The 19,303-nt window shown below is 37.7% G+C and overlaps 1 protein-coding gene across 1 annotated transcript in view; it reads right to left on the bottom strand.

The window, feature by feature from the left end:
• The window catches only part of LOC117374001 (uncharacterized), a 65,794-nt gene that overhangs the window by 17,179 nt on the left and 29,312 nt on the right, over nucleotides 1-19,303 (bottom strand). Inside the window, exons 10-12 of the mRNA XM_033970135.2 lie at nucleotides 17,261-17,351; nucleotides 9,057-9,143; nucleotides 1,023-1,175 (exon numbers count right to left, since the gene is read on the bottom strand). Of these exons, the coding sequence (XP_033826026.1) occupies nucleotides 1,023-1,175; nucleotides 9,057-9,143; nucleotides 17,261-17,351 (331 nt within the window). The remainder of the gene's footprint in view (nucleotides 1-1,022; nucleotides 1,176-9,056; nucleotides 9,144-17,260; nucleotides 17,352-19,303) is intronic.

Raw genomic sequence — 19,303 nt, 5'->3', positions numbered from 1 at the left:
TTTGACCATAAAGAACTGACTGAGCTGAAACTACACCAGGTGAGCTGATTTGTGCTGTTAAACACATCTCTCTCAAATAACATTACAGTCACAAGCTAGCTAGCATTAGCCAACCGTTTTTCAGTTAGCCACTCTCACCTTTTTGTTGAAACGCAAACGTCATTAATCACAGGCTCCTGGAAATGTGCTGTTTAAATCCATTTTTTGGCTTTGATTGCTAATGAGTGCTTTGTGTCGCCATGGTAACTAATGAATATTCTGTGATAGAAATACATGCGGAACACCACCAGCGCGATGTCACTGCAAAGCATCAATAAATAGTGCCTTGCTCAACAGACACTGGTTGGAGCTGGAGATCGTACCGCAGATTTCTTGATTTTGAAACAAGGTGACGTGATCCACACCTAAGAAAACAAAACTAACGAAACCTCTGATCACAATTATCCGCTGCAGAGTATGAGACCTCTGCCCCCAAGGCTCTGCTCTCAAACTGACCTGTGTGAACCTGAACCACCAAAACACCAGAAGAACTCAAACTAGCACATCCAGAAACCTGTGAGGTCAATGAGGAGAGGCATTACCCAGGGCTGGAGCTCAGGCTAAGGCAGAGAGGAGGAAGAGAGAGCATGGGGTACAGGGAGGAGGAAGAGGAGGAGGTAAAGAGGTCAGAAGAAGTGTCACGCTGCTAATTTCAAACTCGATTTTGATACTAAGGAACAGGTTTGATACTCAAGTACTCTTTCTTTAGTCAATTGGATGTGATTTTCAACATTAAATCGAAGTACTTTCTTTTATATTACCATGTGGCCTTATATCTGTGTAATATATCTTATATCGCCCAGTAGGTTCCATAGTGGTCCGTGGAACCTACTGGACGATGTAAGATATATTACATAGATCATTATCCAAGATCATTCTAAAGATATTCAGGAAAGGTTCATTTCTGTCCTGTGGATGTGACTTTCAATTAGTATCTGATTTCCAATACGTTTGGCAGCCTTAGTCAGGAGGGTGAGGCGTACTTTAGTTAAGCTTGAGAGGCGGATTCCTTTGGCTTTCTCTTTGCCTGCGTTCTCGTTGAGGTAGTTCCCGATGGCCAGGAGATATTCCAGCACAGACACAAAGGAGCGGGAGTTATAGAGCTGCTGGCACATCCGGATCTTCTGGTTAATCAGCTGAAACACAAACACACAAGGAGAGCCAGATTTTTAATGTTAGGATTATAGTGAGAACAGAGGGTTTCATGATTAGTTTACAATCATAGACTGTGTAAACAAGTGGGGTAAGAGAGTGTGACATTGCCCATAGCATCCAGTCAAATGAAGCTCATCGAGGCTAGCAGTTGGAGGCGTGAATTTGGAGCCGAGTTACATATTTGGAATTCCAGCCACAGATGGGCACAACGCTGTCAAACAAACTTGTTGCTAGCGCCAGTAGGAGCGACCTCAGAGAAAGAAGGTGCCTGATTTGTCTGTTATTAATGTTCATAAAATCAATCAAATAAAAATACCAGGAACATTTTAAGACCACAATGATGAGCCTGACAGCAGCAGTTACGGAGAGAGGGGTGACACTTTTTCAATAGAAAATGAATTGGAATCAGAGGCACGCTCATGATCACTTCATATTTGGAACGTGAAGACTAGCAGTTTAGTTATGTCCATTTATATGTACAGTCTATGTTTACAAGACATAAGCAATGCATTTGATAGAACTAGGCAGGGAATCAACTATAGTCAAGCAATCATTTCCTACATGTGCTTCCTACCACACGGAGAATTAAGCGTCTTGTTTTGAGGCATAATAAATATAAACCATACCAAGAAAATTCAAGACATATCAAGATATACTAAGACATACCAAGACATACTGGGACATATTAAGACATATCAAGATACTGTATACTAAGACATACCCAGACATACCAACATATACTAAGACAAACCAAGATCTACCAAGACATATCAAGATCTACCAAGACATGTCAAGATATACTAAGATGCACCAAGACATATAAAAAAAATATCAAGATATACCTGAACATCACAAGACATAACATGGTTTATCGACATAATAGCTATTTACAATTGTATGTGGCAAGTCTGTGTTGCGTGTGTGTGTGTACGACGTGTGTGTGTATATGTGATATTTCTGTGATTTTGGAAGGGGGAAGTTGGACACGCAGAGGAGAATGCTAGCACTAGAAATTTGTAAGTGTGAAAAGAAGATATAGAGAATTGCAAAAAATAGGTGTTGTAGTTGGTGAAGCTCAATTGTTGTTGTTTTTTTTTATTTAATTTTTTATTATTTTCTTCAAAGTTTGGAATTTGGAAAGTTTGGTGCTATTTTGATGATTAAAGTTATCAGATATTATTATTTCACAGTTTTGCATTTTGGGTCTTATATTTTCGTACCTCCATGTGACATACTGCCCACCTCTCCTGATAATTCCATATCCTCCATTTTACCCGAGCACCTCATCTAACCTCATATAATGAATGTTAATGAGAGCCGTGCTGTTCATTGGTATTTAGTATGCATCTGTGTCATGTACAAATCTCCCTTTAGAATATGGCCATTTTCCACTGTTTAACCAGCGCTCAATTGAAAAACAAAAACACAGGGCTGATTTTAGCCTTTGCCAAATGCATTAGGGGAGGAAATGATACGGGGAACTGCAGCCTTCAACAAAGATCTTTCAAATAAAATTAATGCTATGTCAGTGAGCTACAATACCCCACCATATGGTCAGGTTTAATAAAACTGCACATCCTACCAAAGGGACAACTGCAGTGAAAAGAGGAGAAAAATGGGTATTATGAAGAAAGCTAGCATTGTACTTTTTTTGTTTTAACAGTTTGGGTCCTTAGTGAAATGTTTATTTGTTAATAAGTACTAGTTAGTTGTTTAGAAGTTCTTTGTAAACTATTCATAGCCAATTAATCACATGTTTTTTGACAGTAGTAAGTCAGCTAATTCATGATCTGAATAATGATACCAAAATATTGATATATCAATACTGAATCGATACTGAGTAAAAGTATAGAGCAGAAGTATAGTACAGTAAAAGTATAAAATTCTTTTGTAAAAATATCTATACTTAAAATCTCTACAAAAATACAGTTTTCTGATAATATGTTTATTGTATATGCTGCACTGAATGTCATTGTGTTATGTTTACACTGGGGTTATTCATGGGGATTACAGGGTGGGCTCTTGCACCGTTGGTATTGCACTTTACATCAAAACTATGCTGTGTTTCATGCTCTAAACATCATTTTGTTGTTTTTCTATGACAATAACATCTTGAATCTGGAAAAAGGTTAAGTGTACATATATTTTACATCAGTTCAAGCTGAGATAGTGCAAAGATAAAGACATCGAGATAATTTTTATAGAAGAGGAGTTTCAAAGCATTTAGTACTCACTGGTATCAGTATTGGATCAATATCACGATACGTGCCATAGTATTGCTTGTATAGGATTAATATCACGATACTTCAATCAATATGACAATATCAATCAATCATTATCATGATACTGCTCATAGTACTTCTTGGTATCTAGCTGATATCACAATGCTTCAATCAATACCAGGATATCACTTAATTTATATCAATATCAGAGCAATATCACAATAATTCAATCAATATCACGATATCACTTGACCAATATCATAATATTCTCTATACTAGTACTTGACATAAATTCAATATCATGATTCTTCAAATGATATCACATATTGTTGATCGATATCGTGATACATGCTATGGTGCCAGCTCACTATCGCGACACTTGTTATTGGTTTGCTTTGAATTGGATCGATATCATGACACTTCAAACATTATCATGAATAATATTGTGATTTTATTCGATTAATATCAGGATAGTCACTATGTATTACTTGTATCTGATTAGTAATATGATATTTCATGTCAATATCGTGATATCACTTCACATCAGTGTCACAGAATTTCAATCAATATCACGATACTTGCTATATTATTATTTGTTATCAGATTGATATCACGATAGTATTACTTCAGGTCAATATCATGATAGTATTTTTTGGGATCAGATGAAAACAAAAATCACTGCTATTGCTCATAACTAGAAGCCCACACCTAGTTTGGAGTTTGGAGGCAAACTGCAGTTGTGTACTGCTATAGTCTGTGTACAATTTTCAGTAAATACCAGTTAGTATAAAAACTCTACTCTTGAGATGTTTTCCATTCCTCTGTATCTATTTTGCAGTCTCCCAATTGTGGTTGTCAGGGAAGGTTTTGTGTCTACAACAGAAAATATTGTTTCCAATCTTGAATCGCAAAGTCACAATTTCACTTGGGTGATAGAAACGAAATCGAAATGGGAGGGATTATGATTGCACGAACTCCAAAAGTGAAACTGGGCTAAAACTTCTGATTTGTACTGTCTTCAAAAGGTTTGCAGTGGTCCAGAGTTATTCCTCACTCACCTTACACATTCTGAGTTTATAAGAGCTCTTTACAAGTTTCCGAAACGCAGAGTTTTGCCATCATGGTAATGCTAACAGCAACTAGCATGCTAACCTTGAACTTGCTGATCCTCAGAGGATAAAACACTTTATAATTAGATACAAACAGCACATATCAGTCAGTCTGTGGTACCATATTTTAAAGCCAAGAGAATTTCAACATGTTTTTGTCCATTGCATTTGACCCATTCTTAAATCGTCTGGAGCAGTGGGCAAGATGTTCAAATTCAAAACTTTGCAGACAACCCCATATCTACAAATCTAAGAAGCACGCTATGGTGTTGTGCCCACTTCACAATTCTCCATAAATGCTTAGATGAAACAAAAGCCATTTTAACTCATTGGTTAAAGCCTCACTATGTAACTTTCTGGAGGTGTCACTATATTAGTTTGGAGCAGATACATAAGTTTTACGCCGTACTGTGGAAGCTTATAGCCAAAGGAGCGAAATTTCCATGGAAACAAGCAAGCGGAGCCCCTGATCCAGACCAAATAAGAGTCAGGTTTGTGGAGATGAACAGTAAGTTCATGTTTTTTTAAGGTTTTCCGTGCAATAAACACAACCAAAATAAAAATAAAAAAAAAGCTTTACAGTGGTCCCTCGTTTATCGCAGGGATTACGTTCTAAAACTAACCCGGAATAGGCGAAATCGAAGTAGTCAGCTTTATTTTTTACAATTATTCTATATGTTTTGCAGCTGTAGAACCCCTCACCACACACTTTATACACCTTTCTCAGACAGACATTAACATTTTCTCACATTTCTCTCTTGTTTAATTAATTAATAGTGACTCACGTGTATTTCACAGTTCCTCTGACCGTGCGTCTTCGTCCTGGCGTTGCTCCGCTGTAGTGTCGACTGAACATTTATGTAAATTTGGTTGTACAGGAGACGCGGCACAGAGGAGATTGATTGACAATGATCTACAGTCCCTCAGCCAATCAGGACGCAGAACACAATGCATGTTCATACAGTGTAAAAAATCATGTAAAATTGCAATAAAAAAAATCACGAAACAGCATTATAGCGAGGGACAAATGTATTTTAAAATTTTACGGCCAATCTATTTTAAATGTCGACCTCACACTGTCCAATGACACATGCATACACTTATAATTTAATAAATACAAGGACTGATGACGCTACGGGCGAATAGTTAGTTATTAAAGTTATTTCTAAAAGTATTCAAAATTGCAGCGATTACGTAGAGCTAGAACATACATTATTTCAGCGCATCGACTTATCTGACCTGCAAATACTCTGAGCATTTTTTATTTTGAACATGGTGCAAAGCATAACAACAGCTCGGGTATCTGAAATCTCATTTTAGATCTACGCTTTTTTATTAAGTACAAGCGTGTAGGCTGAAAACACTAAGCGTAATGAAATAGCTGATCTATCATTTGGAGCCTTCTCGACAGCTCACAATATGTTTGGCTGTGCGCAGAGACAGTGAGGAATGACTACTACACTCATCGAAGCACGCCACCGAGATTCTGCCTCTTGTTTCTCTTCATTTGCAGACGAGAGATTAGGGCCGAAGCAGTGGAGCTGAAAGAGCGGAAGTTTGAGACAAGATCGTAAAAAATATATATATATATAAAAAACTCTTTAAATATGTATAAAATGAAAGTTTCTGAGACTGTATTTTCACAACATGGATGTATCTTGTTTTTTTGTTTGTTTTTTACAAGGAAATAAATGGATGTGACAAAAGTAAAAAAATATCTAATTCAAAGTTTTATATTAATCTAGAAGTCACTTTTGTGCTCGCTCTTGTTGGATCTCAGAAGGTAAACAAGGTACCACAGTGAGGCAGCAGTGGCTCTAGTGCAGGGGTGTCAAACACATTTTCACCGAGGGCCACATCACCAAAATGGCTACTCTCAAAGGGCCAGATGTAAAATAAATCTAACTAATTTTTAAACCTGTTTCTTTATTTATTACTTATTCAAGTTACATATGTTGCCTATGCATTTGCCTAGATGTAAAAATATGGCTGTGTAACTGAGTATCTCCTGATAAATTGAGATTTTAAGACCATCATATCTTTTGATTTACCCTGTCGAGGGCCACATAAAATGATGTGGAGGACCCCATTTGACCCGTGGGCCTTGGGTTTGACACATGTGCTCTAGTGCAAACTGTTGTTGTGTCTTTATGAGTGGGCAGATCCACTGACCCACAGGTTGGTGGTGCGATTCCAGTTCCCACTTATGAAGGCTGATGTTGTGTCCTTGAGCAAGACACTTACCCTCCCTCTGCCCTAGTGTCTGTGTGCACTGGTGTATGAATGTGTGTGTGCACCATCTGCCCTTTCAACCAACACTCCATATCTATTCATACTACACAATGTGGATGAAGTGTCTTGCCTAAGAGCACAAACGCAGCTTAACTTCTGAGATCAGACGAGATCGGGCTTTCTCAGTGCGCTCTAAAGCTGAAAGATCTATGCCGTACAAACTTTGAATGATTACATATTTCCTAAACCTTTTGCATTTTGAAAGATCTTAAAATTTATTTGCAGTTTGTTTTGTTTTAACCGAGCGCAAATTAGTTTTTGATTTCCAGGTTATGTGTGAAAACCTCAAAGTGCTTTTTATTGTGGGGCATTTGATGAGGATAAAATCTGTTTCGGTTTTTACACCCACGACAAAAAGGGGACTTGATTTGATTAAGATGTGTCTGTGTCTGCGTCGCCATGGCAAAGTGAGGTCTCAAAGTGGTCCTCCAGTATCGCCTGATTTGAAGACTCTTAACAAAGCACCAAACAGAATAGAAATACCTCCCCCATCACTTCAAATGCAAAACTAAACCAGAGGAGAAAGCCTTTGTTATTAATGCCACTTTGTACACACTTTTTTCACTCATTTAGAACGAATATGTTCACGCTCCACAAACACAACTTCAGCTGACGCCAACTCGTGAGTTTTGGCAAGTTTCTGGTGATGTTTGAAGATCATTTAGTTTGAACAAAGACAAAAAACACTACTACTACTACTACATTTAAGAATACTTTTAAACATCAGCTGCTTTTTCATGAAGGGTCACCAGCATAAATGCAAAGATTTTAAAACCAGATGCCCTACCTATTATAAAACCAGCCACTGTTACAATAGCAGTAGTAGAAGTAGTAATAGTAATAGTAGTAGTACTAGAGGAGTAGAAGTAGCAGTAGTAGTAATAGTAGTTGTAGCAGTAGTAATAGTAGCAGTAGAAGAGTAGAAGTAGTAGTAGTAATAGTAATAGTAGGAGTAGTACTAGCAGTAGTAGTCATAGTATTAATAGTAGTAGTAGTAATAGTAGTAGTAGTAGTAGTAAGAGTAGTAGTAATAGTAGTAGTAGTAGTGTAATAGTAGAGGAATAGTAGTAGTAGTAGTAGTAGTAGTAATAATAGTAATAGTAGTAGAAGAGTAGAAGTAGTAGTCGTAGAAGTAGTAGTAATAGTAATAATAATAGTAGTTGTAGTAGAAATATTAGTAGTAGAAGAATAGAAGTAGTAATAGTAATAGTAGTAGAAGTAGTAGTAGCAGTAGAATTAGTAGTAGTAATAGTAGTAGTAGGAGTAGTACTAGTATTAGTAGTCGTAGTATTAATAGTAGTAGTAGTAGTAGTAGTAGTAGTAGTAGTAGTAGTAGTAGTAGTAATAGTAGTAGCAGTAGTAGTAGTAGTAGTAGTAGTAGCAGTAGTAGTAGTAGTAGTAATAGTAGTAGTAGTAGTAAGTTATCTGAAGAGTCTTAAATATGCACCAAACACAATATAAAATATCAGCTCCTCCATTACTTCAAATGTAAAACTAAACCAGAGGAGAAACTCTGTGTTATTAACGTCAGTTTGTACCATTCATGGAGAAAAGTCTTATTTTTGAAGCTCTGGCAGTCACATTATTACTTTCATGTTTTGTCTTTCGTTGTAGCGTCTGGCAGTAAGAATACATTTATGCACTGCAAATTTGAGCTAAATTGACTTTAATTGGGAAGTTTTGACAAGTTTCTGGTTATTTTAGAACATAATAAAACCAGCCACAGTCACAGCAGTAGTACGAGAAATAGAGAAAACAGCAGTACGAGTAGTTTGTGGTAGTAGGAGTAGTAGTAGTAGTATTAGGAGTAGGAGGAGGAAGATGGTTGTTGTAGCAGTAGTAGTAGTGATAGCAGTAGTTGTAGTAAAAGTATGAGTAATAGTCGCAGCAGCATAAGCAGCAGCAGTATTAGCAACAGTACTAAGTAGTTGTAGTAGTAGTAGTAGTAGTAGCAATAGAAGGAGGAGGAGGAGGGGGTTGAAGAGAAGAAAGAATAGTGGTTTTAAAAGCAGTAGAGAGTAGTACAGTAGTAGAGTAGTAAGGTTGTAATAGAAGTAGAGATAGTAGTAGGAGGAGTAGTTAGCAGTAAAAGAACCAGTACTAGCAGCAGCAGTAATAGTAGTAGAAATAGTAGTAGCAGTTGTCGTGTAACAGTTGTAGTAGAAGTAACAGTAACAGCAGTAGCAGTAGTAGAAGTATTAGCAGTAGTAGTAGTAGCTGTAATATGTGTATAACTGACCGGCTGCAGGTCGTTCATAGACACTGGGAGTTCTCTCAGAGTCAGGAGCAGGTCCAGCTGAACACTCAGGTACGGGATGTTACACATCTGCAGCACAGACACACACAATATATGTCACTGTTATATTATATTTATCAGCAATTCTTTCTATTGTTTACTGGTTAGAAACCCACTCGGACCAATGTTTAGTGTTGTTGTACTTATGCCTGTATATAAATATGGTGTGAGTTAGTGTTGGTGGTGGTCAGATATTATTACCTGGAGCTTTAAAGCTGATTATCCCTGTATCCATGGGAACACGAACTGTACCAGGACTAAACCAGAAGTTGAACACGATTAAACCAGTCTTCAGCAGGACTTACCCAGGATCAAACCAAGAGCAGAGTGAATGCAGCACCTATTCCCAGACACTGAAACGACTGGCTGAAGCTGTCGACCTTTCAGTGGATGCTCACCTCCAATAAATCACTATAAGTCTCAAGACGCTCACTCAAGCTGCAGGGCTCCCACGCTGTCTATGTCTACGCACGCTAAACATCTCATCATTATCTGACTTCCGGAGTAATCGGATTAAACAGTTACACCTGACATGAGTAGATGCAATTATGGAAAAATGGCAGAATAAATAAAAACAAAAGCAAAAATGGTAAGATTAAAAATTCACTGTACTTTGTCTTCCAAATATAGTTACTCTAGTTAAAAGTCACGTGTCGCCAGGTGTCTTTGATGATCAGATTTACACACCACAAATCAGATCTAATGACTGAATTATCAGCTCATTTTTGTATAGCTCTTTTCCACCTTCAAGACGCTCAAACCGATTTAAATCAAGAAACCATTCACTTATTCACACACACATTCATACACCAGTGTACACAGACCCTGGAAGTGGGTTAAATATCTTGCACAAGGACACAACAACAATATTCATCTGTGGAGCTGGAATCGCACCATCAACCTGTGAATTAGTGGATCTGACCGCTCTACCAATGATGTTTATGTCGAAAGTGAGATTCGAACCGGCAACTTTTGGATCCGCCAACACTCTACCCACTGAAAGTAAGAGTAAGTAGTAGTAGTAGTAAAAGTAGTAGTAGTAGTACTGAATACAGGCATGTCATATTAATTAATGCCATATTTTGTAGCATTCCTGGCAAAGCAATAACATCTCCATGGAGACAAGCAGGTCCAGTAGAAAAATTCGAACCACCAACCTTCCGCTCGGTGAACAAACACTACTGTCGCTGATAGTAGTAGAAAGAGTAAGTAGTACTAGTAGTGGTAGGAACAGTAGTAGTAGTAGTAGCAGCAGATTTTTACTGACAAAGTAAATGTACCCACCAGCTCATTACAGGAAATTGCTGTGTAGTTGGTGACATCACAATCGCCTGATGATGAATATTTGAAATGATTATATTAAGTACATACACACATTTTCACATTAACAAGCAGGTTCAACAATTAAGACTGTTCCATTTTACTTTTTGAAAATGAATGAATTGGAATTTCATGTCCTCATATTTGAATGTTCCACAGTATGGCATTATTGTGTCAGTAAATGAAGACATGAACATTAATAACAGACAAATCAAATTCTTTCCCTGAAGTCGCTCCTACATTAGCAACAGGTTTGATTGACATCGTTGCTAAGTGTCTGCTCCCTACTAAAGCAGCAGTGCGGGAGGGAGGGGGCGTGGCCTTCAACAGCCTCACTCCGGATTGGCTCTTTGGTTGCTATGATACTTGTGGTCAGAATTCAAAATATGGAACTTGGCTCCAAATTCCTACAGCAAATTACTATAACTGCTAGCCTTGATGTTTCACAGTATGACAGTAAAATTACACTTTTTGCATGTATTTAATCACAGGTGTAATTGCAAAAATACTAGACAAGCAGGTTACAACCCCTCCAACTGAAAAGTTACACAGTGTAGCTTTAAAATATGGGATATTTAGGCTGTTACTGTGAACCTGGCCCATTTAAAACATCTAATCTGTGTGTTATTTACAGTTCCCAGGACATATCACCTCTTTGCTCCTCTGATTTCTGAACACATTTTTGAATTTCTAATGAAGGCTTAGCAGATTTCACTGATGCTAACACCAAGCAAACGGTGCTAATTTGATTCCTTCCAGGCTAAAATTGTTGTAATGTTAGTCACCGGGTTTAACGCAATTGCATTCTCAGGTGTTTACTGGCTTTTCTGTGCAAAACGGATGAGATTTTTTTTTTTGTATAATGCTTTCTCTAAAACTGTATGGTACACGCGCATGCTTTACAAAACAACATTTCCCCGAAGAAGAGTCCAAACTACAGCTGCAAGAATTTGAACGGCAAAGGCTACAATTATGAAGGTATCATCTTTCCTGACTGGACCTACCTTTTTTATACAGAGGGATATTAGTTTGATCCATAGCTTAACCTTCAACAGCCTCGCTCCGCATTGGCTCTTTGCTATGATACTTGCGCTCAGAATTCCAAATATGGAACTCGGCTCCAAATTCACCCTTATAACCACGAGCCTCGATGAGCTTCATTTGACACACTCACTTAATTCACTTCTTTATACAGATATACTTCTTTATTTTATGGTCAGATCCCTACATCCTCCACAGTATCATCCAATCTAGTGTTGTCAAAATACTAAAAACTCAATTTTGATACTAAAAAATAGACTTGACACTCGATACAAGACATTTTGATACCCAAATTATAATTTTAAAAACTCGATTTTTGACAATACTGTAACTTTAAACACGAAAAAATTATAATATGTGTTTATTACCATGTGGTCTTACACCAGTTCTGATAAAACTCAAGATTAAATTGTTCAGGAAATGTCCAATTGTATCCAGTTTCAGTACCAATACTTGCTTAAATTACTGTCTAGTTTTGATACTAGTTTTAGTATTGATTAGGGTCAGATTTTCTATACTTTTAACAGTAGTCCAGTCAGAATAGTTTATTTCAGTAACAGATGTGAAACGAAGGAGCTCATTGGTCACCCATCATTTTGAACAAAGTGAGTATTTTTTCCTTTCTTTTTTCCTCGTAAGCAGCAATATTTGTTTTGATCCAGATGGGCCATGTGCATCTCTGATTGGCTAAACCACCTGTCAATCATGCACATCTGAACTAACTGAGATTCACCGGTGACCACAGTTTTGAAAAAGGGTGTATTCTCTTTCTGTATAAAATCTGCTAAAGCTTTAGTTTTAGCCCAGCATGTCCTCAGATTTACAGAATTCCTGTATTAGTTTAGCAGGTGATATTTTGGTCTTTTCTCAAATATTGGACCTTACATTTTTTATCAGTACTTTTCTGTGGGCACTTGTGCACATGAAAAAGCCAGCAGAAAAAGCCTGCGGAATATGTAAAAACTCTTATAATCAAATTACCAAACGGAGCATTTCTGATGAATCATAAAAGCAGTTTAAGGTCACTGTTTTATTCAGTCATTGAACAAGTCTCCAAGGAGAGAGAACACATTACGCAAAATGGCCGCGCAGAGCTTTTAACATGAATAAGACCTTTTATCTGGTACATTTGGGGTTGTTTTTATGAACAATTGCAAGCATAAAGTTAGCTGTATTTACCCTGTTGATATGGGTTTCTTAAGGGTTTACTTGTCTCCATGGAGATGTTATTGCTTTGCCATTATGATCCGCAGTAAGGCATTCCACTTAAACTGTTTTGCATTTCTTAAATTACAGTTTTTTATTGTTAGTGTTCAAGTGTTTTCCAAGGTATTTTTTCACCAGTAAAAAAATACAGGATAGATAAGTTTTAATGCAGTATTGTGGATCATTTTAGGCAAATCAATAACATCTCCATGGTGAGAAGCACGTAGCAGACCCTCTACGTGAAAAAATACACTCACCGGAAGGATTATTAGGAACACCATACTAATACAGTGTTTGACCCCTTTCGCCTTCAGAACTGCCTTAATTCTACGTGGCATTGATTCAACAAGGTGCTGATTCATTCTTTATAAATGTTGGCCCATATTGACAGGAGCATCTTGCAGTTGATGGAGATTTGTGGGACGCACATCCAGGGCACGAAGCTCCCGTTCCACCACATCCCAAAGATGCTCTATCGGGTTGAGATCTGGTGACTGTGGGGGCCATTGTAGTTCAGTGAACTCATTGTCATGTTCAAAAAACCAATTTGAAATGATTGGAGCTTTATGACATGGTGCATTATCCTGCTGGAAGTAGCATCAGAGGATGGGTACATGGTGGTCATGAAGGGATGGACATGGTCAGAAACAATGTTCAGGTAGCCCGTGGCATTTAAACGATGCCCAATTGGCACTAAGGGACCTAAAGTGTGCCAAGAAAACATCCCCCACACCATTACACCACCACCACCAGCCTGCACAGTGGTAACAAGGCATGATGGATCCATGTTCTCATTCTGTTTACGCCAAATTCTGACTCTACCATTTGAATGTCTCAACAGAAATCGAGACTCATCAGACCAGGCAACATTTTTCCAGTCTTCAACTGTCCAGTGTTGGTGAGCTCGTGCAAATTGTAGCCTCTTTTTCCTATTTGTAGTCGAGATGAGTGGTGCCCGGTGGGGTCTTCTGCTGTTGTAGCCCATCCGCCTCAAGGTTGTGCGTGTTGTGGCTTCACAAATAGTTTGCTGCATTCCTCGGTTGTAACGAGTGGTTATTTCAGTCAACGTTGATCTTCTATCAGCTTGAATCACTCGGCCCATTCTCCTCTGATCTCTAGCATCAACAAGGCATTTTCGCCCACAGGACTGCCACATACTGGATGTTTTTCCCTTTTCACACCATTCTTTGTAAACCCTAGAAATGGTTGTGCATGAAAATCCCAGTAACTGAGCAGATTGTGAAATACTCAGACCGGCCCGTCTGGCACCAACAACCATGCCACGCTCAAAATTGCTTAAATCACCTTTCTTTCCCATTCTGACATTCAGTTTGTAGTTCAGGAGATTGTCTTGACCAGGACCACACCCCTAAATGCACTGAAGTAACTGCCATGTGATTGGTTGATTAGATAATTGCATTAAGGAGAAATTGAACAGGTGTTCCTAATAATCCTTTAGGTGAGTGTATAGTGCACATTTCAATATTGAGAAAGTATCAGTTATGATACGACAAGAAGCTACCAAAAGTTGATAAATAAACAAAAATCAAAAAGAGTTGGTATAATTTATGGTATCATTTGTTATTTCTGCACTCACTCCAATCACTTTTAAAGCAATACTTGAAGCTCAACCCAGACGTCTGCAGGAACGTTTAAGCACGTTTCAGAGTGATTACAGAAATAACAGGTGATTTTTTTATTATCAGGCCACTAAAAAAATTGAGATACCTGTATTGAGTTTAGTCTACATAATAATAATTTCAAAATAGTCTCTTTGCCATAGACTGTATACATAATAGAACAGCTGCCTAAATAGGAAGTGAGCATGGTTCCAATAAATTTTTTTATTTAAAAACTGTGTCCCCTCTCTCTGTAACTGCTGCGGTCAGACTTGTCATTTTTGTGTTAAAATGTTCATATTAACCCACTCTACGTTACCCTGGTATTTTTATTTTGCTATTGTGTTCGTAAAATGAGATATGAACATTAATGAGAGACATCAAATGCTCCTTAAAGGGGTTGTGGGCTGCTCTTGTGTCCTATGCGTTTGTATTACATGAACCTCACACACATGTTGGGTTTCCATGTTTATATATAATAGGTTCCTGTTCAACGTTCACATTTTAAACACGTCTAGAAGAATTGACAAAAAGACTGAAATCTGCACTGACAACTAATACAAGGATCACATTTCAGAACATGTTTGTACAGATATAAACTACAGGATTAGCAGTTTTTATGCAGAATAGAGAGAGAGAGTTTGATATTTTTGGAGAAAATTATATCCATTCATTCAAATTCTTTTTTTTTCTTGGGTTGCGTTTTCTTGGACTTACTCCTCAGTGGTACTTTTATGGTATGTATGCTTTTATTTGAAACAGGGACAGTGCACAACATTACATTGACCTTAGAAAACAGGAGAGATGTCTGGTGCCAGGTTATAGCATAAATACTAATTTCCACCTGTAGTCCCTGGACAGGCTGATGTTTAGTGAAAATAAGTTTGGTGTAGATGGATGAGAAACCCGTAAATCTATGATACATATATCAAATACAACACATCTCACATTCAAATATGACATTTCTAAAAACATTCAGCTCACACACACACTTCCATACCAAGTTATTCACACACACAAACACTTTCAAATATGTAGATACTCTTTCTTTCATACACATTCACTAATGAGTGCAAATTTGCTTTGATATTAGCCATTCCTTTGTCACCTGTGCAAACCTTTGAAAACTTGTGCATGCTATAATCTCATTCGGCAAACTATTCCACTGACTCACAGCAACAATCGAGAAAGGCGATTTAGCAAAAGAAGTCCTACGTTTTGGAACGCTGCACTCTCCTCTAGAGGTCGCCCTAGTGACTCGAGTTGTTTTTTCTGAGCTCAGTGAGACAAACCTTCTTAGAGGAGGACTAGCAATACCATGAATAATTTTAAAAAGTAGACAGATGTTTGCATATATTAACAGATTATTAAAGTTTAGAAAATCATATTTAGAGAGGATCTGACAGTGGTGATACTGTCTGGATTTTTTGTCATGAATCTTTAGCGCACATTTATACATTGATTCAAGAGGCTTTAAAGCTGTTTTGCAAGCCTGCGACCAGCTTGTTATGCAGTAAAGTTTTCACATCATAATATAACATAATTTTGTCTGAAATGGCTATACATGTTTTAAATCCATTCGATGTTAAATACGCAAATAAATATACATGCATCTCATTAGCGCTCGCTCAGCTCTGACACACAGCGGTCACTTGTTTTGGGCTTTTTTTCAAAGACTTCCTGCTTGTTTCTCTCTGAATATCTGGCAACCCTGCACGGAAGAGGACTGAGCCAGAGCAGGTGTGTGCTCAGGGCAAACTTTTTATATGAGTTGACTTTTTATGTGAAGCACTTTGGGTAGCTTAAGTTGTATTTAAATGTGCTATATAAATAAAATAAAAATAAAATAAAATAAAACTTAAACAGAGCGTCTGCTGAGGTGCTGCTGGTGTAGAGTGAGACTGTGGAGGAGGTGAAAACGCTGACACTTTAAACAGTGAGGGGAGGAGGTAAGTGCATTGTATTAACACAGTTCCACCTCAGACAGGGACCCCCGAGTAACCCCACCTAAAATATGGATAGGGATAAGTCACACTTTCCCAGCAAATATCTATGGATTACTCGGTTACCAAATTGTGGTCCATGTACCCCCATTTACATGACAGACAAAAAGTCAAAAAGTGTATCCTGGTTTTATGAATGATGAAAGATTAGGGCCGTTGCCATAGCAAAGCAACAATATAAAACAAAATATTTAGAAAAATCAAAAGTTCTTTTCCATTTAGACCTGTCACGATGAACACATTTTGAAGGACGACATATCACTCCACAGAAATATTGTGATAAATGATCATTTTGAAACTACTTTGTGCCACTATTTGAGATTTAAATTATGCAAGTAATCCCAGTAATCCAAACATTTTAAAATGGACTGTTTCATTAAAATACATGAGCTGCAACAAATAAATTACATAATATACCAATGAGTAGCCATAAAAGGGACTATTCATAATATATTTTTCCAGGTTTCATATACTGAACGATTAGTGGATATAGTAATTATCATGACAGGCTTATTTCCATTACAGGAAAAAGGTCCAGGGCCCATGAATATGCTAAAAACTATAAACTGCATTTTATATAAACTGTAAAGTGAGTATTTTAGTTAGTATTTAAATTTTGTGTGTAATAATGAAATGCATTCAAGTTAATATAAAGTGATGTATTTAGCATTTTGTTTTTGCAGAGTCGATCTTGCAGAACTCCTGGTTAAAATTCTGTTTTGCATAATTATATTGAGATGCCATAATGTTTTTGAGAGAAAAATCTAATTGTTATTTTTCTGCAATAGATTCATTTACATTTTGAACTTTTTAGCACTAGTTTTAGAGTCCAGTAGAAATACGTATTCCTCTAGATGCCCTGATGTACAGTGGTTCATTTTACACTTGCAGTGACCCAGGCCTGCTCTGCTGCTGTCACTGCCCATCAGCCTCTCCTCTGTCTCTAAGTGAAACCCACCTCCATCATGTACTGGTCCACCACGTGCAGCTCCGCCACTGGGCCCTTGTGAGATTTGTACATCTCCACATCGTCAATGGTCGGCACATATCTAAAAACAGAGAAAATAATTCACATATTATATTTTTATCTGTGTCACCCCTGGACTCCGCTACAGCCTGTCTGCCCTGGTTCAGTCCTGGGTTAGTCCTGGGTTAGTCAGGGTTTAGTCCTGGTTCTGTCTTGGTCCAGTCCTGGTTTAGTCCTGGTTCAGTCCTGGTTTAGTCCTGGTTCAGTCCTGGTTTAGTCCTGGTTTAGTCCTGGTTCAGTCCTGGTTCAGTCCTGGTTCAGTCCTGGTTCACTCCCGGTTCAGTCCTGGTTTAGTCCCGGTTTAGTCCTGGTTCAGTCCCGGTTCAGTCCTGGTTTAGTCCCGGTTCAGTCCTGGTTTAGTCCTGGTTCAGTCCCGGTTTAGTCCCGGTTCAGTCCTGGTTCAGTCCTGGTTTAGTCCCGGTTCAGTCCTAGTTCAGTCCTGGTTCAGTCCTGGTTTAGTCCTGGTTTAGTCCATGAGAGTGGCTCTGTCCTGAGGTCTCTCTTTTTCCCACTGTTTTTCACTTTGCAGAAGTTAAAACTCCCTCCCTAAAAAGACAATACCAGACTTTATTATGACTTTGCCTTATTTTGCCTTATTCTCTGGTCAGCAGCTAAAATAGAGTTTTGCCTATTCTCCAAACTAAAATCCCATTAAGCGTTCTGTGCCTTTGACAAGTCCAGAGTAATTAGTCTTAGTATCACCATAATAAGCAAAAGTAACCATTTTTAATGGAGGACCTTCATGCTTTCAGAGTGTACAGCACGTTCAGTTTTTTAGAGGTAAAAATGTGAAGGCTCCAAAGAGACAGGATCAGTCTGCAGGCAGTTTTTAGATATTTAGACATGTTTTTTTTTTGTTTTTTTTGTTTTTTTTCAGATATCCAACAAACTGCTTACTAAAGGGACTATATTACACTATTTTTTGTTCTATATTATACTGTTGTTTCCTCATCACAAACAGACCTGGAGTTGTGTTTTGTTTCATTCACACAAGTTTAACACACAAACCCTGTATATTTAGGCTGAGTTCTTCTCTCAAACTGAAAACACTCTGTTCCACCTTGTGAGTTCATATGGTTATACAGGAAGTGCTCCACTGTGTTTTTAACCTTCACTAGAATCATTTTGATGATTTCAGCCCTGGAATTGCCGATCTCTACTGAACTAAAGGTAAAGGGTAGCTGCTAACTACCAGCTCCTGACATCACAAGGTGGAACAGAGCGTTTGGTGATGTATACAGCCTAATAAATCAGTACATGAATAAAACAAAACACAACTCCAGGTCTGTTTAGGATGAGGAAATAACAGTATAACATAGATCAGAAAATAGAGTAATATGGACCTTTTAAAGCCTGAATACTGCGTACTATTGATACTTTGTGGTGACATCACACTGAGAAGTTCTGCATGTATGTCTATGGAGGAATGTTCAGCAGTTTCCATGGTAACACACAGCACACATTAGCAAACACTGCCAACAAAAAGCTTGAAGGTAGTCTGAATATAACTTTTTTTTTATTTAAACACATTTTCATCTAAGTCAATTCTTTCTTTCACATTTGTGTTAAAATAAAGCTCAGATTATAGTCTAATTTGAGTTACAGAGCTTCAGACAGAGCAGTGCGTACAGTTAGCATCACGTCCTCAGGAGATGTTGATGATTTTAGCTGCAAAGTATCAATAAGCCTTGACTGTACTCCATTTAGAATTCACTACATTGAAAAACATGAGTTATCCATGTTGTGTGTGTGTGTTGTTGGGGTTTTTTTTTTTTTTTTTTATCTAACTTATGAATAAACAAACACAAATGTCAGAGCAATGAAATCTAGTTTATACTTTATACTTTTTGATTTTTGTTTTGGTTGAGTGCTGTACAGTATTTGAAATGCCGGAGATGGGACATAAACGTAAACACACATATGGCACCCTCGCACTTTTAGTCCCGTTTTAAATTATTGATCAGTTTTTCCCTT

Source organism: Periophthalmus magnuspinnatus, chromosome 7 (genome assembly GCF_009829125.3).
Source record: "Periophthalmus magnuspinnatus isolate fPerMag1 chromosome 7, fPerMag1.2.pri, whole genome shotgun sequence".
Lineage (NCBI taxonomy): Eukaryota > Metazoa > Chordata > Actinopteri > Gobiiformes > Gobiidae > Periophthalmus > Periophthalmus magnuspinnatus.
The sequence above is the reverse complement of the archived record's forward strand: the minus strand, read 5'-3'. Positions and strand labels throughout refer to the sequence as shown.